Source organism: Pongo abelii, chromosome 1, assembly GCF_028885655.2.
Source record: "Pongo abelii isolate AG06213 chromosome 1, NHGRI_mPonAbe1-v2.0_pri, whole genome shotgun sequence".
NCBI classification, from domain to species: Eukaryota; Metazoa; Chordata; class Mammalia; order Primates; family Hominidae; genus Pongo; species Pongo abelii.
Window position 1 is genome coordinate 178,801,306 of NC_071985.2, and position 25,186 is coordinate 178,826,491.

At 50.9% G+C, this 25,186-nt stretch overlaps 1 protein-coding gene and 1 long non-coding RNA gene across 12 annotated transcripts in view; both read left to right on the forward strand.

Moving 5' to 3' along the window:
• Nucleotides 1-9,647: 9,647 nt before the first annotated feature.
• On the forward strand, nt 9,648-10,381 carry LOC112132308 (uncharacterized). Its single transcript, XR_002914118.2, has 3 exons — nt 9,648-9,783; nt 9,891-10,058; nt 10,261-10,381. It is a non-coding gene; the product is annotated as an uncharacterized LOC112132308 (long non-coding RNA).
• A 6,339-nt stretch (nt 10,382-16,720) lies between these two features.
• Nucleotides 16,721-25,186, forward strand: part of SSBP3 (single stranded DNA binding protein 3) — a 177,928-nt gene continuing 169,462 nt past the window's right edge. For 4 of the 11 annotated variants that reach the window (XM_054534391.1, XM_024246602.2, XM_054534409.1 and 1 more), the window contains exons 1-4: nt 17,477-18,018; nt 18,218-18,290; nt 18,510-18,571; nt 21,202-21,286. Coding sequence is in view for 5 of the 11 variants with exons in the window: in XM_054534388.2 (XP_054390363.1) it covers nt 17,133-17,188; nt 18,218-18,290; nt 18,510-18,571; nt 21,202-21,286 (276 nt within the window). In the remaining 6 variants the exon portion in view is untranslated. Of the gene's footprint in view, nt 17,189-17,441; nt 18,019-18,217; nt 18,291-18,509; nt 18,572-18,882; nt 19,342-21,201; nt 21,287-25,186 lie in introns of those variants that run through there. The other 7 variants (XM_054534388.2, XM_054534400.2, XM_024246597.3 and 4 more) reach the window with 5 other exon arrangements.

Consider the following 25,186-nt stretch of genomic DNA (forward strand, 5'->3'; position numbering starts at 1 on the left):
CTCTGTTACCCAGGCTGGAGTGCAGTGGTGCGATCTTGGCTCACTGCAAGCTCTGCCTCCCGGGTTCACGCCATTCTCCTGCCTCAGCCTCCCGAGTAGCTGGGACTACAGGCGCCTGCCACCACGCCTGGCTAATTTTTTTGTATTTTTAGTAGAGGCGGGGTTTCACCATGTTGGCCAGGCTGGTCTTGAACTCCTGACCTCATGATCCACCCTCCTCGGCCTCCCAAAGTGCTGGGATTACAGGCGTTAGCCACAGCACCCGGCCTTGCTAGCATTTCTTCTGATTTGGGCAGTTTGTCTGGTGGAGATCCAGATCCTCAACCCTGAAGGGTCCAAGCCCCAGGTTGCTGTGCCCTGCTTAAGCCATGGCTGCTTTACTTGTCCATGTACCAGTAAAGCCAGGCACAGTAGCACCAGAAGACCCCCCAGTGCGTCGCCTGAGCACGACTCATATTCATCTCTGTTCCTATTATTTAGCCACACACCCTATCTCCTACTGATGACCGGGGTAATTATCACCAACAGTATGGTGATTCCTTTCCTTGCTGATGGTCTCTTAGCTCAAGACGTTCAAAAGAATCAAGAAGCAGTCATAGTTTAAAGTTCAAAGGAACTTCTACTGTGTCCCCAGTGGAAATATTCCCCCTCTCGGAGCTCTAGACCTGCAGAGCTTTGTGTTGCAGGGATAGGAAGCTCCCCTTAAAGATGGTATAACTTTGGATAAAGTCATTCCCTGCAGCCAAAGGCAATTCCCAGGGAGCAATGCTCCTGCCAACTGTTAGCAGCCAATATTTCCAGAAGCTGATGAGCGTGTTGGCCCTAGAGAGGACATCTTGGTGAATTACAACCCCAGTATCCACTGCAACATCTGAGATTCACTTTCCTAACCATAAAATGGGAATAACAATGGCTTATTGGCATGGTCCTGGGAAGGAAATGAGATAAATGATAAATGAGATAATGTATGTTAAAAATTCTGGAAAAAAAATTCTGTAATCCCAGCACTTTGGGAGGCTGAGGCCGGTGGATCACCTGAGGTCAGGAGTTTGAGGCCAGCCTGGCCAGCGTGGCAAAACCCTGTCTCTACTAAAAATACACACAAAAAAATTAGCCGGGCGTGGTAGTGCATGCCTGTAAGTCCCAGCTACTCAGGAGGCTGAGGCAGGATAATCGCTTGAACCTGGGAGGTGGAGGTTGCAGTGAGCCAAGATTGCACCACTGCACTTCAGCCTGGGCGGCAGAGCAAGACTCCATGACTCTATCTCAAAAAATAAAATAAAATAAAAATAAAAATTTTGGAATTGTACTCAACAAATGTTAGTTATGTCAAGAGTTCCATAAAGTGATCATGCTTCCTTTTTTGCCTTGGCCAGCAGGGAGCTTATAGCTTCATCTGGTGCTCATTCACAGAAGATACACTGCCATTTTCTTTCTCTTCTTATTTCCTTGGTTCTCCTGGTTTCTTCTTTTTTTCTTTAATTAACCTTATACACAATCCTTCTGTTGCAATCTCTTTGAACTGGAATCATTTTTGCAGAGTGGCAGGGGATATATAAATGCCTAGCAGAGGGACTTGCTGCTCTGAAGACAGTTCATTTTCCAAGAAGTAACAATGCCTCACCTAGAACACCGCCCCAGCACCTTGCTCAAACCTAGCCAAGCACTTCACGACTGGGTCTTTGATTTGTTTTGGCATCTGACAACCAACCAGCACCTAAGCGTGGGAATCCCTCCATGCAGAGGGTGACTCACAGCTCTGACGAGTTGGAAAAATACAAAGCAGGTACCAAAAATGGGGGGAGGGGGTTAGTGTTATCAGGCACTCCCATCAGCCAAAGACACTGCTGGTAACCTTTATTCCTGCCCTCCTTCCAGACTTCCCACCCATCTACCCACCTACATATGGCTCAGTTACTAGTCTCACCCTACTTTTGGAATTGAGCCATTTAGGGGACAGAGACATAGCAGAGACATGAGAAGGTAGAGAGGGACTGGAGCATATGTGACCCAGATGTTATGGCTGAGCTTGGTCCTCCCACACCAGGCTGCCCATCGAGTTTGGCCCTGACCTCAAGGCATCTGGAGGACCCCGTCATGGAGACAGCAGGCCCCAGATGGGCCAGCTGGGTTCTCTGCCTTGAGATCTCTTCACCATCTCCAGGCTAATCCTATGAGCTCCCACCTCCCTCGCTTCTCTCCCTCCATAGGAGGCCTTGGAGTGCCAGTGGGGTGCCACGCCTACTATTATTATTTCACGTAAGTATATAAGATGAACCACACTCATCAATAACACTTCCCTGGAAATCATGTTAGCAAGCATGCTTGCTGAGGGGTTTCAAATGTCCCACTGTTCATGGCTTTTGGCTCCATCACCAGTTGTGGTTCCATGGCATGTTCAGGAGTAGGAAGAGCTTGAGATGTCCGGTGTTGAGTTTCCCAGGGCAGGGGTCTTGTTCTTGCAATCACATCTTTGTCTAGTAAGAACAAGCACATGAGCGTGTTCACGGAACCCTTATGGGCTGGGACTTGGATTTCAGGTTCTGGGGGCTCTGGGAGGGAGAGAGAAGGTCAAAACAGTGATGATGCTGGGTAAGAGGCTGGAGTTGGGATGTGTAGATTCCAATCCTAGCCTTGCTGCCTACTAACTGGGTAACCTGGTAAATTGCCCTTCTTCCTCTCCAAGCCTCAGTTTCTCCCCTGGAAAATGGGTGATATAATACCCACCTTTAGGGTTGTTGTGACTGCCAATAAAATAACATTTTATTGATACAGTGGCTCACGTCTGTAATCCCAGCAATTTGGGAGGCCGAGGCCGGTGGATCACTTGAGGTCAGGAGTTCAAGACCAGCCTGGCCAACATGGTGTAACCCCATCTCTACTAAAAATGCAAAAATTAGCCGGGTGTGGTGGCATGTGCCTGTAGTCCAGCTACTTGGGAGGCTCAGGTAGGAAAATCACTTGAACCTGGGAGGTGGAGGTTGCAGTGAGCCAAGATCTCGCCACTGCACTCCAGCCTGGGTGACAGAACAAGATTCCATTTCAATAATAATAATAATAATAATAATAATATTTAGAGGCTGGGTGCAGTGGCTCATGCCTATAATCCCAACATTTTGGGAGGCTGAGGCTGGGGGATGGCTTGAGGCCAGGAGTTTGAGACCAGCCTGGGCAACATAGTGAGACTCTCATCTCTTTTCCTTTTCTTTTTTTTTTTTTCTTTTTTTTGAGACAGAGTCTCGCTCTGTGGCCCAGGCTGGAGTGCAGTGGCACAATCTCGGCTCACTGCAAGCTCCGCCTCCTGGGCTCATGCCATTCTCCTGCCTCAGCCTCCCAAGTAGCTGGGACTACAGGCGCCCACCACCATGCCCGGCTAATTTTTTGTATTTTTAGTAGAGACGGGATTTCACCGTGTTAGTCAGGATGGTCTCGACTTCCTGACCTTGTGATCCGCCGACCTCGGCCTCCCAAAGTGCTGGGATGACAGGTGTGATTTATTTAGAGATGGAGTCTTGCACTGTTGCCTGGTCTCTTTTTCTTTTTTTTTAGAGCTAGAGTCTCACTCTGTTGCCCAGGCTAAAGTGCAGTGGTCCGATCTCGGCTCACTGCCACCTCTGCCCCCCAGGTTCAAGCCATTTGCTTGTCTCAGCCTCCTGAGTAGCTGGGACTACAGACGCATGCCACCATGCTTGGCCATATATATATATACATATATGTATATATATATGTGTGTGTGTATATATATATATATATATATATATATTTTTTTTTTTTTTTTTTAGAAGAGATAGGGTTTCACCATGTTGTCCAGGCTGGTCTTGAACTCCTGACCTCAAATGATCCACCCACATTGGCCTCCCAAAGTCCTGGGATTAGAGGCATGAGCCACCGTGGCCAGCCTCTTTTTTTTTTTTTTTTAAGAAAGAAGTAAAAAGAGAATTGGAAAAAAAAAAAAAAAGATAACATTAAGAAAACTAGCACCTTTTGGCTGGGTGTGGTGGCTCACGCCTGTAATCCCAACACTTTGGGAGGCCGAGGCAGGTGGATCACGAGGTCAGGAGATCGAGACCATCCTAGCCAACATGGTGAAACCCTGTCTCTACTAAAAATACAAAAATTAGCTGGGCATGCTGGTGTGTGCCTGTAATCTCAGCTACTCGGGAGGCTGAGGCAGGAAAATCGCTTGAACCCGGGAGGCGGAGGTTGCAGTGAGCTGAGATCACACCACTGAACTCCAGCCTGGTGACATAGCAAGACTCCGTCTCAAAAAAAAAAAAAAAAGAAAACTAGTACCTTTTACCATTTCCTGATCAAACACCAGGCTAGGTACTTGGCCAAGTATTTTATAGCTATTGTCGCTTTTATTTTTATTAATTAATTAATTTATTTATTTGAGACAGATTCTTGCTTTGTTGCCCTGGCTGGAGTGCAGTGGTACAATCTCGGCTCCCTACAACCACTCCCTCCTGGGTTCAAGTGATCTTCCTGTCTCAGCCATCCGAATAGCTGGGACAACAGGTGCACGCCACCATGCCTGGCTAATTTTTGTATTTTTTTAGTAGAGACGGGGTTTCACCATGTTGGCCAGGCTGGTCTCAAGCTCCTAACCTGAAGTGATCCACCCGCCTCAGCCTCCTAAAGTGCCGGGTTTACAGGCAAGAGCTACCATGCCTGGCCTTATTTATTTTTATTTATTTATTTATTTATTTATTTATTTATTTATTTTGAGATGGAGTCTCGCACTGTTGCCCAGGCTGAATGCAGTGGCACGATTTCAGCTCACTGCAACCTCCGCCTCCTGGGTTCAAGCGATTCTCCTGCCTCAGCCTCCCAAGTAGCTGGGCTTACAGGCATGTACCACCATGCCCAGCTAATTTTTTTGTATTTAGTAGAGACGGGGTTTCACCATGTTAGGCTGCTTTCGAACTCCTGACCTCAAGTGATCCACCCGCCTTGGCCTCCCAAAGTGCTGGGATTACAGGTGTGAGCCACCACCCCTGGCATTTATTTTTTAAAATTATTTTTAAAAAAGAGAGAGAGATGAGGTCTTGCAGGCTGGTTTGTGATCCTCCCATCTCAGCCTCCCAAAGTGCTGGGATTACAGGCATGAGACACCATGCCCCACCCCCAGAGAAGAAACTTTTAGACAGGCCCCTGAAGAAGTGTGATGGTGACTAGGGTCACACCAAGGCAATGAGTGGCTGGTGTCAGAAACTTTTCCTAGCGCAGATAATTGAAAGAGGCAGTCCTTTGGCCTTGGGGTCCTTCTGTTCAGGGAGCGGCACTGAGCAGAGGGTAACAGTGACTCATGAGCCAGCTGAAGGCATCAGAAACAAGTTGCTGGCCAGGCGCAGTGGCTCACACCTGTAATCCCAGCACTTTGGAAGCCCAAGGCGGGTGGATCACGAGGTCAGGAGATTGAGACCATCCTGGCTAACACGGTGAAACTCCGTCGCTACTAAAAAAAAAAATACAAAAAAAATTAACCGGGCATGGTGGCAGGTGCCTGTGGTCCCAGCTACTCGGGAGGCTGAGGCAGGAGAATGGCGTGAACCTGGGAGGCAGAGCTTGCAGTGAGCCGAGATCAGGCCACTGCACTCCAGCCTGGGCGACACAGCAAGACTCTGTCTAAAAAAAAAAAAAAAAAAAAAAGAAGTTGCTGACTGCCCAGTTTTGCTGTGGGCTGCCCAATGCCTTGTCCTGTTTATAACGGTAATTTGGGGAAGTGGGCGACTCTCTGAGGGTTAGAGCTAAAGGCTTGAAGTTAGGTTTCCTAAACGCACATCAACCTAGGAAACGTTTATGGGAAGGAATGCTGCAGATGGTTTTCTGTGTGTGTGCGTGCATGTGTTCAAGAAAGGCCAGCAGCAACAGAGAGGCAGAACAGTGAGAGAGGGAGAGCGAGAATGAGAGGGACTGAGCAAAGAGGAGAGAGACAAAAAAAGGAAAGGAGAAAGAGAAACAGAAGTCAAAAGATACACAAACAGTAGATGAGGCCAGGAGAGAGGACAAGAGAGGACAGAGATACCCAAGAAGGCGGGGTGGGAGAGAGAAAAACAGAAAAGAGAGAATTCATTTGACAAATGCTTGCTGAACACCTACTAAGTGCCAGGTGCCATTCCAGGCATTGAGGATAAAACAAAGGACAAAACAGACAAAATCTCTGTCCTCGTGGGGGTCTTTCTGGTGGGAGAATGGAGAACCTCAGAGAGATGGTAAAAATTCAAAGAAGCCCACAGAAAGAGACTGAGGGACAAGTGTTCAGAAAGACCCAGAGACAGAAATAAGCCAAGACACAGACAGAAGAGGCTGAGACATGTAAAGACGCAGAGAGACAGAGGCACAGTAGAGAGACGAGAAGATGGGAGCCCCAGGAGCGGGAGCGGAGGGCCAGCATTCCAGAGGGGGTGAGAGCCACAGCCCAGGGGCGCTGCTGGAGAAGCTCTTTTCCTGCCAGCCTGCTCAGCGCCACGGCACTAGTGCTCCTGGGTGACCGGTGCTCTCTCATTCCCTCCTCCCAGTGTCCTCTTCAAGCTCCCAATCTCACTGTACTCCCTGTACTCACTGCCCTGGGCTCTCTTGCACTGGGCTGGAAGGATCCTGAGGTGCTCAACAAGCATTTGTTGACTTCAGGAACCACTGCCTCATCATATGGATGGGTAAACTGAGGCCCAGGCTAACAGTTCAGGATGGCTTCCTGGGCCTCCTGGGTTGGAAGCAGTGCCAGATAAAGGACACAGCATTCAACCGGGAGCTAGGACCCTTATGGTGAGGTGGAGGGTGGGTGCTCTCAGAGGTTTCTGCCGCCTCCACAACTGTGGAGCCTATGAATCATGTGAGAGTAAGTTTTGGAAGAGACCTGTATTTGAAAGCTGGGACTTTGACGTTTGCCGATGTCTGTTTCCGTGGAAACAGGAATCAGAATCAGAGAACGAGCCTGTGAGCTCTGCTCCGGGTGCCCCAGATTGCTAGGGTGAGAGGGCCGCTGACTGGCACACTCCATGTGTCATCTAACTGTCTCTGGAGTCCTCTCAACCCCCAGCATGGGTGACGGGGGAGGGAAGCAGGGCTGGAGCCCCTGCAGGAGGGGTGGCTAGATGGGAGGTTTTGAACACAGGGCTCCACAGGGGGAATAACCAACCTTTATTGAGCACTCTTTGGGCATCTAGTGCTCACCTCTGTATCAGCACCCATGCGGTGTCAGGCACGCGATGGAATGGAAAGAGTGGCTCAGATGAAGAAACCTTACCATTTCCAGCACACTCATCCTCTGGATGAAATTACTCTGTTATGCTTTGCCACAAAACATGGATCCTTCATTTATTCGGCGTACATGTAAGCCTAGTACCGGGCAACACAGAGGTTAACAGGAACCTGTTCTTGGCATCCCTCAGTGTCCACAGGTGTCCAGGCTGGGTCCTGTGTTCACAGACGCGCATGAATTCCTACATGAAGCTGCAAGAGCTCCCTGGTCACCTTTCCAGCCTCATCTATCACCACTTCCTCCTGAGCCCCATGTGCACCCCCTGAACCAACCATTGCTCTAACATGTTGGCTGTCTCATGCCTCTGTGCCTTTGTCCATGCTGTTCCCATGGTCTGGGATCCCTTTACCTCTGCTGGCCTGCCTAGCAAACTCCTACTCATCCTTTAAAGCCACAGCTCCAAGCTTGTTTCCCCTGGACAGCCTCATCTCCTAGACTGTGAGCGCCTCAATGGTGCAGGCTGAGTCCCTCCATGTCTGTGTGCCCAGAGAGGTGAAGGCACTTTTCCAACCCTACTGAGGCCACTCTCCTCCCTCTTCTTAGGGACTCCATGCTAGCTTCACCCTCAACCTCCACCTAGTTCCTCCAGCCTTGCCCTCTGCATGGACTCCCTGCAATCAGCATTTGTGCAGGTTCTAGTGTCTCCCACTTTCCAGCAAAACACAGCAACACTCTTACCTGTGGGTGCTGGCTGTCTCTTACCCCAAGAGTTATCCACACTTGCTGTCTCCTCTCTCCCTCCCACTCCTCCACTGCATTCTCTCTCCTCTGCCTCCCTTCCACTCCTCCACTGCCAGGGTCTGGCTCCAGCCTCATCACTCCTCTAAAACTGCTCTACGTGGCCAGGCATGGTGGCTCACGCCTGTAATCCCAGCACTTTGGGAGGCTAAGGTGGGTGGATCACCTGAGGTCAGGAGTTCGAGACCAGCCTGACCAACATCGTGAAATCCCATCTCTACTAAAAATACAAAAATCAGCTGGGCGTGGTGGCAGGTGCCTGTAGTCTCAGCTACTCGGGAGGCTGAGACAGGAGAATTGCTTGAACCCGGAAGGCAGAGGTTACAGTGAGCCGAGATCGCGCCACTGCACTACAGCTTGGGAAACAGAGGGAGACTCTGTCTTAAAAAAATAAAAAGTAATACTGCTCTACACAGGCCAACTGTGCCCTTCACAGAGCTCTTTCCAAAAGCCGTGTTCATGCTCTGTTGCTCGGCCACTCTCTCCTGGAAGCGCTGTCTTCCCGGGGCTGCCTCCTCATCTGCGGCTCTGGGCAGTCCTCCTTGGTCTCCTTCACTGGCTCCTCCTGCATCAGCCCTGCTGGTAAACCTAGGAGCCTGTCTCTAGCTTCCTCCTGATAGCATCATCCATTCCCATTACAGCCAGAGGAAGGAAGGTCACCTCCTCCAGCTGCCTTCCTTGACGCCCTGGGGCAGCCTAGCGTCCCTGCACTGTGCCCACGGGGGCCTGTGTGTTCCATCACCACCCTTGTCACGTTGGATCTTGTAGGTACTAATGGAGTCAAATGCTTCCCCACAGGTGACAAACCTCCAGGGAGCAGGGACCACAGCTCTCTTGTTCACACATCCCTCCCCCACATCCAGGACAATCCCCAACAAGCAACGGGCTGTGGAGGGAGATAGGGCCAGATCATGAAGGACCTTGAATCTTTTTGCTGCGGAATTTGGGCTTCATTTTGGATAAAATGGCGATTCCCCAAAGAGTTTTAAGCAGGAGCGTGACATGGTCAGACCTGTGCCTTAAACACATCCCTCTGGCTGGGGAAGGGAGGGTGAAGGGGAGTGTTCTGAAGGCAGGGAGACCAGTTAGGGGCTATGCAACAATTCAGGGCTGGACCCAACCATCTCTACCACACACCATGGGGCCGGTCTCTGCTCCTCCTCTTTCTTACTCCTAGCCAGTGCCAAGCTTGGCCAGCTGGATCTGGTAAACACGGCACCTTCTGTGTGCTCTCCTCACCCAGTGGAGGGTATTGGTGCCAGGTACAGAAATGGAGATTGACTACAGGAATTGGATGGGGAGAAATAATGAGGCCGGCTCTGGAGACATGGACTTTGAGGTATCAGAGAGACAGGCAGATGGAAATGCTCTGTAACCGAACACACATGGCTTTGGGGCTAAGAAAAAGGGTCTGCGCCAGTGGGATGGATTCAGGAGTCATTGTCATTGAAGTTCAGGTGCAATCAGTGCCATGTGAACTTGCCCAAACAGACAGAGAAGGTCCAGGACAGAGCCTGAGAGAAGCCCATCTGTCGTAGATTTTACTACTGTTCAGCAAACATTCACTCCTCCTCCCGGCCCCATTGATGCTGGGCTTGGCCATGTGACTTGGGAGCGGATGTGAGGCTTGCGTGAGGTGGCCTGGCCTCTGGAGCTCCTTTTACTCTGGAAAGAACATGCCAGACAGCCTCTGCCCTTCAGCCTGTGCCCCAGAATGGGAGACCCATGGGACAGACTCAAGCTGTACCCTGAAGCAGAGCTGCCCAGTTGACTGCAGACCTGTGAGTGAGAAATAAATGGCTTTTATTATAAGCCACTGAGATTTGGGGGCTGTGTGTTATGTAACACTGTATCAGCAACAGTTTGACTAATAAAATTTTTAGAGGAGGCTGGAGAAAAAAGAATCCGTTAAAGGATAACAGGAAGAATAGCCCGAGAGGAAGAGGGAAAACCAGGAGAGAGTGGAGCCCTGAAGCTGTGTGAGGAGAGGGTTTCAGGAGCATGGGAACCTCTGATACTCAGACAGGGGTGTGCTGCGCCATTCTGCACCATGTCCGTAAGTCTTTCCCACATGTGATGCTTGGGTCATCACCCCTCTCTTTTTAGTTTTTTAAAAAATTGCAGGCCAGGCACGGTGGCTCACACCTGTAATCCCAGCACTTTGGGAGGCTGAGGTGGGTGGATCACGAGGTCAGGAGTTTGAGACCAGCCTGGCTAACATGTTGAAACTCTGTCTCTACTAAAAATACAAAAATTAGCTGGGCGTGGTGGCGTGCACCTGTAATCCCAGCTACCCAGGAGGCTGAGGCAAGAGAATCGCTGGAATCTGCGAGACAGAGGCTGCAGTGAGCTGAGATCGCGCCACTGCACTCCAACCTGAGCGACACAGCAAGACTCTGTCTCAAAAAAATATATATTGCAGTAAAATATATATAACAAAATTTACCATTGTAACTGTTTTATAGCGTACACTTCAGTGGCATTGAGTGTATTCACATTATTGTGTAACCAATGGAATCATCATCCATTTCCAGATCTTTTTCATCTTCCCAAACTGAAGCTCTATTATCATTAAAAGCTAACTCCCCACTCCCTCCTCCCCCAGGCTCTGGCAACCACCTTTCTACTCTGTCTCTCTGAATTTGACTATTCTAGGTACTTCATATGACCGGAATCGTAGAGTATTTGTCCTTTTGGGTCTGCCTGATTTCATTTAGCATAATGTCTTCAACGTTCATCCATGCTGTAGACTGTATCAGAACTACATTCCTTTATTATTTATTTAATTTATTTATTTTTAAATTTTTTTGAAACAGAGTTTCGTTCCGTCGCCCTGGCTGGAGTGCAGTGGCATGATCTTGGCTCACTGCAATCTCTACCTCCTGGGTTCAAGCGATTCTTCTGCCTCAGCCTCCTGAGTAGCTGGGACTACAGGCACAGGCTACCACGCCTGGCCGAGGGCAGCTGTCATTCTAAAGAGGTTCCTTTAGGAGGGGCTCTGGTGATTTGACCTGGAGGAAATGAGGCGGGAGTGAAGCCTTTACCTGGGAGAAGAGTGACCAGCAAGAGCAAAGTTTTGGCAAGTGAATGAAAATAGAGCCGTGCTTGTCCCAGATTGAGGGAACTCAGAGGCTAGGGCACTCTGGTGAGGTTGGGAGAGGCCGTGGTGGATGTCAGGTTCCTCTCCCCAGCTACCCGGGATAGGGCCTTGCCTTCTGCTTTTTTTTTTTTTTTTTTTTTTTTTTTTTTTGAGACGGAGTCTAGCTCTGTCCCCCAGGGCTGGAGTGCAGTGGCACAAGCTCCACCTCCTGCAGTGGCACAAGCTCCGCCTCCTGTGTTCATGCCTTTCTCCTGCCTCAGCCTCCTAAGTAGCTGGGACTGCAGGCGCCCGCCACCATGCCTGGCTAATTTTTTGTATTTTCAGTAGAGACGGGGTTTCACCGTGTTAGCCAGGATGGTCTCGATCTCCTGACCTCGCGATCTGCCTGCCTCGGCCTCCACAAGTGCCAGGATTACAGGCGTGAACCACTGCGCCCGGCAGCCTTCTGCTTTCTTGTACTTCCCAGCGTCCCTGGCTCAAGTGATCCTCCCGCCTCGGACTCCCAAAGTGCTGGGATTACAGACATGAGCCACCATGGCCTGTCAGAGTACTTAAATTCTTTTTTTTTCTTTTTTTTCAAGACGGAGTATTGCTCTGTCGCTCAGGATGGAGTGCAGTGGTGCGAATTCGGCTCACTGCAACCTCCGCCTCCTGGGTTCAAGTGATTCTCCTGCCCCAGCCACCTGAGTAGCTGAGATTACAGGCACATGCCACCGTGCCCGGCTAATTTTTCTATTCTTAGTAGAGATGGGGTTTCACCATGTTGGCCGGGCTGGTCTCGAACTCTTGACCTCATGATCTGCCCGCCTTGGCAGCCCAAAGTGCTGAGATTACAGGTGTGAGCCACCGTGCCCAGCTCAAATGCTTAAATTCTTATGAAGGAAATAGGTAGGAAAAAAACAAAACAAAACAAGGCTGAGCACATGGGTGCTTTCAGATGGAACTAACCCATTCTATACTAACCCATTCCATACTTGAAGCCTGTTTTGCTATGACCAATTGGCTCAGGAGAAGGATGTGTCCATTGAAAGACATTTCAAAACACATTTGATTTTAAATTTAACTCTACTTCTTTCTTAGCACTTCTCTGTTTGCTGGCCATGAGTAATCATCTTTTTCAATTTTCGAAACATTTCCCCAATTACTGTCTCCCTTGAGCCCCCAAACACCCATCCCAAGCAGCTACTCTCCATCATCAGAACCTTGGGTTCAGCCAACACTGACTAATAGCCTAGTGGGCGATGCCCCATCACTTAACTCTCTTTGTCCTCCCAGCCTGCCTTTGGCACAGGCATTAACATACTCATTGCACAGAGAGGACACTGAGGCTCGGAGGGGAAGGTCACTTGCCCAAAGTCTGCCAGCGAGGCAGTGAAGCCAGGTCTTTGGGTGTTGGATTTTGTATTCCTCCTGTGGAGGCCCCTGATCCCTCAGGGAAACTTCTGCTAAAGCCAGAGCTGACCAGCCCGAAGGCTTTGATCAGAGGTGTCCCCAGTGCAATTCTAGGACTGAGTGTGCTGGGTGCAGAAGCGGGCTGCATACTCAGCTTCCATTGAAACAGGCCCCAGCGGGAGCTTGCATCCATCCTCCTAGCAGCTGTGAGGAGTACTGAAAGAGAGCTTTGAACCAGGGAAAGGGAACAAGGTCTTCTGGCATCCTTGGCAAGCACAGTCTCCTGGGTTGAGTTCATGGGCCTGAAGTCCCTTTCCTTTAACCTCCTCCTTCTGGAGGCCTGGACCCCATCCATCTGGTGCCAGAGCCCAGGATTCCTGCTGCCCTAGTTGCTGGCTGCCAAGAGAGGAAGGAGCGGCCCCTCTAGCCTAAGCTTGGAATTCACCTCTCCGTCTTCGCTCCCACCTCACCTGCATGTCCTGCAACATCTGGTCACCCAGTTCATCTGTCCTTCTGTTCCTTTCACCATGTTAGTGGGTACTGAGGGTGCCCCAGAGAATGATGATCATTCCCTGACCCTAAGGAGTCATATTCCCGTTGGGAAAATGCACCCCTGAACCACACCCATGCAGTGGGGACACGGAGGGCACACCTGCCCCGAACTGGGAGTTCGGAGGGGGGATCTGGGAAGGCTCTCTGAAGGAGACACTGCCTGCCCAGGCTGGATCTGAGAAGTGTTAGTGGGAGTCTGTCACCGGAGGGGGCTTTGGCCAGGGGACTTCACTACAGTGTAAGCTCCACGGGGTAAGGATTTTTGTCTGGTTTATCTCCCAAGGCCTAGAACAGCGTGTGGTATATAGTAGGCATTCAATAAGCAGGTCCTAAAAGAAAGATGGAAAAGAAAAAAAGGAAGGGAGGGAGGCAAGAGAAAGATGGGGGATAGAGAGACAGAGAGAATATGAGTCAGGGTGGCTGTGTGAAATGGCATAGCCATTCTGGAAACTGAAAGTACAGAGTTCCAGGTGGCTGTAGCTTAGGAGGGTGTGGCTGAGCTGAGGGAGTGGCCTTATCTAACCCTATTGTTGGTGGTGGCCGTTCCTTATCTCCCTACTGGGTCCAGTACTTTGGGGCTGGGGTGAGTTTTCCCTCTCTCTCGGTCCCTGGGGGCTCCTGGTGCCTACACTGAATGTTAACATACACAGGTATTGAGCCTGCGCTGTGTGCTGGAGATATACAGATAACTCAAACTGAGATCCTACCCTCCCAGTCTGGTGGGGGAGACAGACAGTAAACAAGTGGCTACAACAATGGGGAGAATGAATGGTGCCAGCAAAACGAGATAAGATTGGAGGGACAGAAGGAGAGGTTTCACTTCAGGAGTGAAAAGCAGGAAGGTTTTTGTGGAGGAGATGGCACTGGAGGGAGGGGATGTTAGCCTTAAAGGATGGTAGAAGAAGGGAACTGGGGCAGGAAGCATTCCAGGAAGACAGACTTCAGGCCCAAAGATGTGGCCTGGGGGGATCCAGAGGGGAAAGGTAGACTGGGGCCTTGAATGCTGTTCATGGGTGTTTGGACTTGCTTCTGATCTGACCACATTTTGGATAATTGTGCCAGCAGCCACACACCTACTTAGGGCTGCTGAGTGGTCCTGCTTCCAGAGAACCCCTCAGCAATCTTCTAACCAGCAGGGGTGAGGGGTGGCTAAGACCCTTTCCCTGCTCTCTCTGCCCGGGCCCTCTCACCATCTCTTTTAGCTCCAACAAGGAATCTACCAACCATCGTGCAGCTTTGTTGTGTCAAGTTCCAGCAAAGGGCTGACCACAGAGTGCCTGGCACAGGATCTCTGAACCCTACCCCTCTCTTCTTGCCACATGTTTGGAAAGGAGGTGCTAGTCCTTTTTCCAGGGTGGTGGGAGGGAGAGAAAAATATAGAAGGGAAATCTTAACATTGTAGCACATCAGATTATCAAGAGATACTGTAGATCTTCTAACCTCCCTTTGCCATTTGACAGATGAAGAAACTGATGCTCAAATAGATACGCTTGTGTTGCAGCCATGAAGTTGAAAGGGCTATGGCCAATCTGGTAGAGTCCTGGGTCATAGTAGGGCCGGAGAAGGGCAGTGTCTTCTTTTTTTAAGCCAGGACCAAACCGATACTCCTAATTTGTGGGCCTTGCAGACACAAGATGAGTCAGGCTTCTTATGAGTCAGTCTGTTGACAAGCCATCCCTGGCCATTCCTAGCCCATTCAAAATAGAAAGAAGTCCAGGGGAAGGCTATGAGCAGGCCAATTTAATTAGTGTGGGCTCTAAGGTACCTTAAGTTAGCCCTATTAAATTAAACCGCCTAGGGGAAAAAATAACTGTAATTATTTCCTTCTTTCCCCTATCCTTGTATTCCAACTCCCAACCTCCATGCTTCCCTCATTCACGAAACAACCTTTAAAATAGGGACTAGCGCACAGACGCCCATAAACTAGATCTCAGCGTTCCTTTTTTCTGCCCCTTTCCCCTGTGAGCGCTGGGTCCTGGAAGGGAGCAGAGTGAGTCCAGAGGTGTCCGCAGGGCCCGGCTGTAGTCTAATTTAGGGAGGTTGTTACATTGAGTAGAACATTATTCCAAAAATGCACCCAGAGTCTCCTTCCTGAACCAATGCAGATCCTTTTGCTGCGGGGCATTTCTTTTAAAAGCCCCTTTTCTCTCTTCTACAGATCAAAATAAGCAAACTTTAATGGTAGGGAATTATTGTTTATTTTGTTGAAATCTAGTTCTGAGTTTTCCTACTTGAAACGTGTTTTCCCCAGGACACTGACCTATCCTTTAATTGTTTGGTGCGAGGCATGTTAGGGGGAGGGGCGTTACTTGTTTATTGGAACAGCGCAGTTAAAAAAAAAAAAAAAATCAACCTAGGCTAACAGTTTCAAGGCTCCCCTAAAGATGTATCCAAACAGGCAGCCAATCAGCGCTTACACAGCTTTTTCTGCTTGACTCTTTTAAAGAGACAGTGCCGACAGTGTTTTATCACATTTAAAGAGATCCGCTCTCTAAAAACAGTCTGAAAATGGGGGAGCCTTCCCCTATTTCGCCGGTATCTGGTCTTAAGAGTCCCCAACGAGGGGCACGCAGTGTGTCTTCTGGGTTCTCGGCGTGGGCAGAAAGGAGTCAGCAGCAAATAGCTGGGTCACTCTGCCAGCCCCCCCCTCAATTTCCCATTGTACACCTGGGTCACTGACAATGGAAGCTTCCCCTCCCCCTACGCCTGACTCTCGTCCCCTTACTCCCCAATTTAGCTCCATTTATTTGAAGTTTGCAGATTTCTGTGGCGCGCATTCCGCGTCGCGGACCGCCCAGGTGACGACCCCCATCCCCGAGTGACACCCTTTCCCGTGGAGAAGCCGAGGGGCTAACTTGCCAGGACTCGCAAACCTTGGAAATTTGGGAGAAATCATTCTCCTTCCTCTTAGTTCAAGTCCCCTGTCCCCAGCCCCTCCCCCCGGCTCCCCAAAGCACGCCAAGGGCCATTTTCGCGCGGCTCCACTTTGGGGTTTTCCAAAGTATTTTAATGATCTAGTAAAGGAACAGCCGCGCGCCTCGGCGCCGGCTTGAGCTGCCCAGCTCTCAGCGTGGAGCTCCGGGCCCGGCGCTCGGAAGCCAGACTGGGCGAGAGTGAGGCCCGGGGGCGGGGCGGGCTGGGGGCCGGGCTGGAGTGTGGGGAGGGGGTCGGGGTCGGAGCCTAGGAGGAGGACAACCGAGAGCGGAGGACGAGATAAGGGCTGGGCTGGTGCGGGCCGCAGCGGGGGGCGGGTAGCTGAGGGGCAGATAAGGGAAAGGGACGGGGCGGGAGGGAACGAGCGGCGACCGCTTGGGGGTCTGCGCCCCCTCCCATCGGACGCTGCCGCAGCGCCCCCCTAGCCCCCAGTGGTCCACGCCGCGGGGAGCGCCGGTCAGATCCCCCTCCTCTCTGGGGCGAGGAGACCAGGGTGCCCCCAGCCCGATCCACGTCGCCCCCCGCCCCGGCGACAGAAAGAGAGGCTCGCGCCCCCGGACGCCCCCAGTTCGCCCGCAGGAGCAGACAGCGGCTCCGCGGAGGCGGCCGCAGCGGGGACTGCCGCGGCCGGCGCTGTCAGGGCGTCCCTCCCGGCCGGCCCGGGCCCGCCCCCGCGTGCGCCGATTGGCCGAGGCGGCCATCCATCGCGGAACGTTGCCGCCCGCCTCGCTCCCTCGCCCGGGTAGCCACGTTCGGTTGAGCTCCAAGTAGACCAGCGGCGGCGGCGGCGGCGGCAGCGGTGCTGGAGGCGCAGAGGGCGGCGCAGGCGGAGCCGGGCGGGCGCGCGAGCGAGCGGAGAGCGGGCGGCCGTGCGGGCGGCGGCGGCGGCACCCCCAGGCCGAGCCGGCGCGGAAGGAGTTCCAGGGCGATGGGGCCGCGGCCGGGGCTGACGCTTTGACAGCTGGAAAGAGCGCGGAGCCAGCGCCTGGGGGGGAGGGAGGGGAGCGCGGCGAGGAGAGCGCCAGCGAGCGAGACAGCGAGCGAGCGCCGGGGAGGGGGCCGGGAGCGAGGGGCAGCTCGGGAGAGCCGGAGCGGTAGCGGCGGCGGCGGCGGCGGCAGCGGCGAGGCTCGGCGCCCTCTTCTCCGCAAACCATGTTTGCCAAAGGCAAAGGCTCGGCGGTGCCCTCGGATGGGCAGGCTCGGGAAAAGTAAGCTCTATTTTGCAAGTGGCGGCCGCGCCGCCGCCGGGCTGCGGGCGGGCGGTGGGAGGCAGGTGGGCGGGCGGGCGGGCGGGCGGGCGGGGGCCGGAGGCTGCTGCGCCCTCGGGTCCCCGGGTCCAGGCGCCGCCTGCCTGGCCCCTTCCCCGAGGCCGCGGCGGGCGGCGTAGGAGAGCCCATTGTTGGGAGCCGGCGGAGGTTGGGGGATCGGGGAAGGGGCGGCGGGGGGAGCCGCCGGAGGGGGTACTTGGTGGCCGTGGCGCGGGCCGGGCGCGGGGGCCCGCAGTGAGTGGTGGGCGAGGTCCCGCCGCGAGCTTGGACGTTCTCCCCAGCCGGGCGCTCGCCGCGGTGGCCGCACTTTGCCCACCGGGCGCGGGCAGGGGGCGCGTGGCTTCTGCAGCCCCGAAGCCTCCTTTTGTCCGCCCGCGGCGTGAGGAGTGCGTGCCGGGGGCTTTGTTCGGCCGGGAGCGCTTTCCCTTCCCTGCCCTCGGCTTCGTCACCGGCTCCACGTCCTCGGACGCCGGGCTGGGCAGCGACGGTGGCGCTGACTTGGCCCCAGGCTTGGGGCACAGTTGTTTGGGGGGAGGTAACGAGGGTGGCGCTTTGCTGCCCTCTCCAGAGCGCGCCAAGCACCCGGAGTCCAGGGCCGAGTCTCCTCGGACCTCCAAAGCTGGCGAGAGCGTAGCGAGGAGTGCGTCGGGAAAGGCAGGGTGGCTGTGGGGTCGAGTGGCTTGCGAGTTTGAGGAACCTAGGTGGGTTTGCCCGCGACGCCACTTGGAAGTTCAAGTTTGGAGGCTGCTCTCCATCCCTCGCTGTTTGAGGTAACGCATTCCCTGGTCCCCACCCCCTAACTGTTTGCACCTGGCGACCCTGTTTGGGGTGAGTTAGCTGCTTACCTCTGGTCGGGGCCACAATGGGACAGCGCAGACAGGGCTCAAAGACTGCTGGCAAGGTCCTGGAGAGCGCCGGTGGGATCTGACGCCTTTCCCTCTCTCTCTTTGCCCCCTGTCCACTTTCCAGGTTAGCTTTATACGTCTATGAATATTTACTGCACGTAGGAGCACAGAAATCTGCACAGACCTTCTTGTCGGAGGTGAGTGGGACTCCCCCCAGCATCAAATTTCTTGACACCCCCCTCCCCACTATTCTTAGAGCCTTTGTTTTCAGGAGCAGCCACTGTGGCCACCATTTTGAATTTTTATCACCTTTTGGCATTTATTGTTAGTTGGTCTTCCCAGCCTTTTGGCTCTGGGAAACCCCCAGCCCACCCCGTCTCTGCTCCTCTAAGCTGCCTCTGCTCTTACCTTTCCAGATTCGATGGGAAAAAAACATCACGTTGGGAGAACCGCCTGGGTTTTTGCACTCGTGGTGGTGGTAAGTTTGTGTGATAGTTTTGCATGTGTGTTTGTTTTGTTCTGAGCCCTGGGTCCAAGTGAACAAAGAAGGGAGGCCTGGAGCAGGCCCTCCGCCCTGTGGCCCTCTGCGTTGCACAGAGCGGGGCACCTCGAGGCACTCCGGCCCAGCTGGCCAAGGAGGAAAAGGGCAGAAGAGGATGTTACCTGAAGTTTTGGGGGGAAAACGACAAAACCATCTGTGGTGTTGGGGTAGAAACTCCTTACTTTTACATCTCACTCTGGGGCTCTAGGCAGGGGGTTTGAAAAAACATTGGAGGATTTTTGTCAATTCTGCATGTTGCTTTAATTAGAGGAGTGGGGGTGGGGCGGCGTGGAGGGGATACCAGGTCTATTTTACAACTAGCCTGTTCCTTCCTTTTTTTCCTCGGGAGCTCACAACCTTAAGAGAGGACATCTACCGGGGCTTTTTCCAGGCACCCTGAGAAAAAGCAAGAAAGGGCTGCCACTTCCTTTAAAGATACTGATTCAGACTGACTGGCCCTTCCTTTCCTCTGGGAGCTCCCCGCCCCCCTCCCCCACTAAAACCACAAAGTGGTGTTTTACGCAGAACCTTAACTGTGAGGTCAGAGTCGACCTCACAGTGTCTGCAGTTAGGGGCTCCCACTCTCTGTGACTCTCTAACCAGGTCTCTGTGTCCTTTGGGTGTGGGGCCACCGCAGGTCTGGTCTCTGTGTTGGGTATACGAGAGCCAAGAGAGAGCTTAGAGTCAGCCGGAGCCAGTTGCCCTAAGTATATGACCCGGGTGTTTTGTGGGACTGACTGGTGGAGTCTTTGACATCCTTTTGAAAAAGAAAAGAAAGCAGAGTGCCTTTTGATATTTTGATGGAGTTCAGCAAAACGGTGTGTCCTGTCTCCTGTCGTTGGGATCTTAGCGGGTTTACCTGCCAGCTCAGGTTACTGTTTTAAGTCCCTTAGAACAGCAGGAGGATGAAGTGTCTGTTCTAACTTGTACAGAGAAAATGAGTTTTTAATTACTTCTGCCAGCCTCGGAACTGCCGGTCTTGGAGGCATTTGTGTGGCGGAAGGATTCCACCTGTAGGAGTGGGTGATAGGCTTTCTGTGGCTGTTTTTGGAGGGAGTGTGTGGATGGGGTTGGCGGCTCTGAGCGGCTTGGATCTTGTGGAAACTTAGGTTTATGATTGAAGGTTACTTAGGCTTATGAGTGAAGGGGCCGGGGAATTTGTCGTGTTAGAAACCTTTAACGTGTGGAGGAGGTAATCAGATGTGTACGGTTCCAGAAGACAGAAAGGAATGTTCTCTAGCCCCCCTGTGCAGCTAGTAGAAGTCCTGATTTTCCTGTTATATCCAGAATCTCCTGAAACTTCTCCATCCTTATCTCAGCCGCAGGAACGTAGAGTCTGTTGTGTTAGGCCCGGGCGGTGGTGGCTTTGAGTGGCTGTGGTCCTGTTTGGTAGAAGTTGGTTTGTGCGATTTGACACTGAGCAAATGACCCAGGCTTTCGCGAGCGGGAGGAAGCAGTGGAGCTTGTCCGGTGAGGGGCAGCCTGCATTATTCACACCTTGAGTGAGATGCTTGTCTGATGACTTGCAGAGGTGGCTGTTTGTGACAAGGACAAGAGTAGTGGACCCGGAGTCGGACTTTGGTTTTGGTGCCCACTTTACCCTTTAAGCTTGTTCTGTCCCTGGGCCTCAGGCTCCTGATTTGGAGAGTTTCTTAGGTCCCTTGTTAATATCAGTGACAACTCCGTGTTTGAATAGGGCTTTATTGGTTGACATAGGACTTGTATGTCTGTTCTCGTTTTAATACAGAATGTTGGAGTGACCATACAAAATCTTTAGTGCGGGGTGAGGCAGGCATTTCTAGGCCTGCTTCCTTCTTTCCCTTTGCTGACAGGTGCTTCTGTGAAGAGGGCCCTCTACTGCAATGTGAAAGGACTGGATACTTGGTTGTCCATGACCTGTCCTTTGCCTAACTGATCTGTGTTTTTTGGTGTATGGAGGGAGGAGTGGTTCCTGCATAAGAATTTCTTGAGGGAGGGCTTGGGTGGGAGTGGGGGTGAGGTGGGAAGGGTGGAGGTGCGGGCTCTGGGATTAAGAACCTGTAAAGTTCCTATTGCCAGAGTCTCCCAAATTGCTGCATATATGAATCATAGTTGTGTTCTGACTTTGGCACTTGAACCTTTTTTAGGATATGCAGCCATTTTGGTTTGGGTGGTAAAAAGGAAACAGATTAGAACAGTATGGATTCTCGTCCACATTTGTGTTCATCCTCCTAGGGCATCCATGAGTAGGTTCTACTAACCCCTTGGAGCTTCAGTTGCCCCCTGTGTAAAGTGGAGAGAAAATTGCGTACCTTACAGTATATGGTAGACACAAGTAGTACGGGTGTGAGGCATCCGGCACGTAGTAGGTATTTGATATGTAAAAACTATTACTGCAATTACTAATGGCTGGCTTGCCAGAAGTTGGACGTGTTTTGTTTTCTAGGCTGTTTGCCCAATGAGAGCTGATAAGGTGGGATTGAGCCTTTGGGAGACCTAGTACTGTTAGCGCCATGCATTGTGCACTTGCCGTTGTGTACACAAGTAATAATTAGTAACCTGACCTTATTTTATTTTCCTCCTTGCAGTGTATTTTGGGACCTTTACTGTGCAGCTCCTGAAAGGAGAGACACTTGTGAACATTCAAGTGAAGCAAAAGCCTTTCATGATTATGTGAGTAACACATTTTTAATCCTAGCAATAATTATAGGGTTGGATAGCTCTAACTTCTCTAGTACGAAAAGCAAATACACAGCCAGTTGGCAGTGGTCTTTATTTGCTCCTTGCCTTTCTTTCTGTTCCCCTGCCCACCTCTCTGCAGCCCTCCCAATGGTACCCTTCTCCAGCAGCGTTCTAACTTGGTGAACGGTGTTTCATAATGTTGTCATTGTGCAAAATTGTGTAGATATCTATCCAGAGAATTAAATGGTGTTGTACAGGACTCAGAACTATGTGAGACTTATGTTAAGAGTGGACAGTTAGTTGAGAGGGGACTAAGCCTCTTTAGTGTTGGTTTGAGGAGAAATTGTAACAAACAAAAGCCAATAGGAAACTTGCGTTTTGGAGTTGAGTGAGAATTTGGTGGAATGGACTCTCTTGCTTTACTTTCCAGAGAGCAATCTTTAAAATTATGGGTGTGTGTGTGTGTGTGTGTGTGTGTGTGTTTGGTGTGGGTGAGCTCATACTGTATCTGCTAGGATGATTTGTATTCTGAGATCCTCAGCTAGTTCATAATCTTGTGGCCAAAATATTCTTGTGAAGATAGTTAACATCATCAGATTGTAGTTCTTTCTACCCTGTTACTCACTTTCTACCTGGATGAGTTTCTTAAGATTTATGAAATTATTACGAGAGGGTTGTCTGCCATCTATTCATCTCCCATAGCAGTCCCCTTCAGGAAAAACAAACAAACATGGGTTTCAAACCTGGGTTGGAGTTACACTTGATGATCTGATGAAATGGGTTAGGATCTGTCTTGGGGAGATGGAAGAGGATGTGTCTGAAGGTCTTCCATAGCCTCTGTTCATTTCTTCTTGCTAGCCCTGCAGACAGTTAAGCATGTCCATATAGCAGGTGATCTAATGGTCTTGCTCTTCTGTGTGCAGTGGGTAGGAATGGTCCTGGGAAACCATGGGTCCTTGGGAGTTGGTTTCTCGAACGTCGTTGGGTCCCACCTGCTTGGCCCAGCCATCTGAGTTCCCTGCATGTGGAGGTGGAAATTGGCTAGGAGACCAGACCCATCTGCTTATTTCACAAGTGGTCAAATCCCATGATCACCAATGTCTTCATGGTGAAAATTTCTCCTGTAATATGAGGAGTTAGAGACTCAGGTGGTGGCCTGCTGGTTTGGAGAATATTCAATGTGATGCAGTTTTGTTGTGAATGAAAAGTTAATGCTCTTGGAATGTAACGCTGAGGAAATTGAGCAGTTCTTGTGCCCTCTTCAGGGCTGAAAAAGAGAAGCTGATGAATGGTACTTCTGGTCTGGTAAACTTACATGGTAGTGAAAGGGAGAGGTCACCGGTTCACTTATGATGTGGTTCTTCTAGGAAAATCCCATGGTGATAAGGTTTCCTGACCTGGATGTTCAGGGAGGCTAAGAGGTACACAGCCATATAAAAATAGTTGATGAATTTGACCTTTCTACCTAGTAAAAATCTTGCATGGTTTTTTTCCTAAACCTGTGAACAACCAACACTGTTGTTAGTTTTTGACTGCTATGCAAATAGTTTCATTTTAGAATCTGGGGATGGGTGGGTGGGTCTTTCACTCTCTTGATGTAGCATATCTATGCCATTTTTTGCCTGTACTTTTCAGAGAAGTTAATGATTTTAACCAAGTTCGGTGCTCTATAAATTTGAGCGTCTTTGGCAACTTGTGGTGTAGTCTTCCATCTTGAAACAATATGGCAGCCGTGAAAGTTTGCACATGGGTTTGCTTTCAGTAATTTGCTGAGGAATGGCAGTAGAATTGTATAGAGATCACTGAGGTTGGCATTGACATTTAGAAGATGCTACTAAGAGATGAGGTCACCCTCATTGAGGCCTACATTTCATTTGTGTGGGGTGTAAAAACCTTTTTTCCTGAATTGGGCTCCACCTGGTATCATGTGGCCTGAGAGTCAGAGCATGTGGGAGGAGGGATGGAGTGATGAATGGGGATTATGAAGGAGTTAAGGGGTAGCATTGAGTTGGAGGGGTGACAGCAGAGAAGCAAGTGGAAAACTAAGAAGAACTTGAGAAAATTAGGAAAAGGAACCCACTTTTCTTTTTGTCTTTCTCCAGTCTTCATCTAGTCTCTCGCTTCTTGTGGCTACAGTCTAGTTAACCTTCATTCCTTCTTGCTAGAATGACTACAGTAGCTTCTTGCTGACTCCTTCCTCTTGCCTGGAATGCATTCCTCTCTTACCCATTCAAATCCTATTCATCTTTTAAGACCTCCTTCTTGGAGGACTTATGAGATAGTTTTCTGCATTCTGTGATCACCCCTTCATGTCCATATCTATAAAAACCACCTATACAAAGCCTGTCTTGGCAGCTTTCCATGTGCCAGGCCACTCTGCTAACTGCTGTAGGTTCAGTGCCTCATATCCTGCCAGAGACCCGATGAGAGAAGGCTTGTTGTTCACTCCATTTTGCAGATGAACCAGCTGAGGCACACAGCAGTTAATTCCCAGCTGGGAAGTGGTAGTTAGAATGCACACACATGGAGTCATGACTGACTCTGGAATGGGTGTTTCTAACACCACATGGCTTGGCCCTGCAGGCCCATGGCAAGTACCATTTGTTGGCACTATTCCACCTAACTTCTCACTTAGGGTTGTCTTTCTGGCGACAGCCTATTAATTTTTTCCATGGTTGAGACCGTGAACTATTCATCTCTGTAGCTCTCACAGTACCTTCCATGTAGCAGGCACACGTGCTGATTGTATGAAGGAGTTAGGTAAGAATGAGTAAGTCACTTGGGGTCAGTGAGCCTTGGATGGTGTTCTTTTAGAGACATAATTATTGCGGGTGCTCTTGAACAAGGTGATTATGAAGTCAATTGACTAGTTGCCTTAACTACTTTTTAGAAAATCCAGTAGAGTGTAAATAAGTGTCTGTTGACTGACCTTCTGTTTTCTATCAAGGAGATCCAAAGATTCTCAGGGTGTGGGGAGTTTGTGCAGCCCGGATACCAGACACGTCTTCGGTGGGTAGGAAGTGCTTACAGGGGCAACGGGAGCATTGGGGGAACTCATGTCTGGAGTGGACTTTTCTGATAAATTGGTTTCCATTAAATCAGAAGAGGTCCCCCCGGGTCATGGGAGGAGGGTCACGGTCCCATTGTAATTTCCTTGCTGTTACCCTCAGGCCAGAGCAGTGCATCTCAGAGTGTTGACAAAAGCCCATGGGATCCCACTGGGGCATCTCTTTGGGTTCTCTTAGACACTGTTGTCTGGGTCCTGACCTTTTGTAGAGTGGACACTTTCAGCTGCATGAGTGTCTCTTACTGTGCGCCCAGTGGTGTCCTGGCCACCTTCTCTGCTTTGACTTACTCCAGGGTGGACCTGCAGGGAAGTGTCTTTGGTTCCTTCTCAAACAACAAGCAATCCTTTTTCTCCATGTGGTACCTAATTTTGTGTTTTCCTTTTGGTGTCAAGAAATGAGTGGAATTTGGAAGGCCAAGAAATGAGTGGCCTTTGAGCCAAAGAGAGTAGAGAAGGGCGATGGATTCTTACACCACACATACCTGCCGTACTTTTTTATAACATGTTTTCATGTGTGTGATTGTGGCTGGGCTTTGCAGCTGCCTTGTCGGTTGGGTTTTGTTATAAAATCTCACTCCCATTTTACAGATGGGGAAACTGAAACCTAGAGTTTAGGTGGCTTGTCCAAGGGCAGGCAGCCAGGTGTTGGCAGAGCTGAGACTAGAAATCCTCCATCTTTCTAGTTCTGCCTCTCAGCTTTTATTGACACTTATTTGATAGAGAATCCCTGTGAAACAGAGGGGAGGTATTTGCAGTTGACCTGAAGCATACCTGGCACCGGGTATGCTGGTTGGTGCCCCCCGACATGTTCACTGAAGAAATGA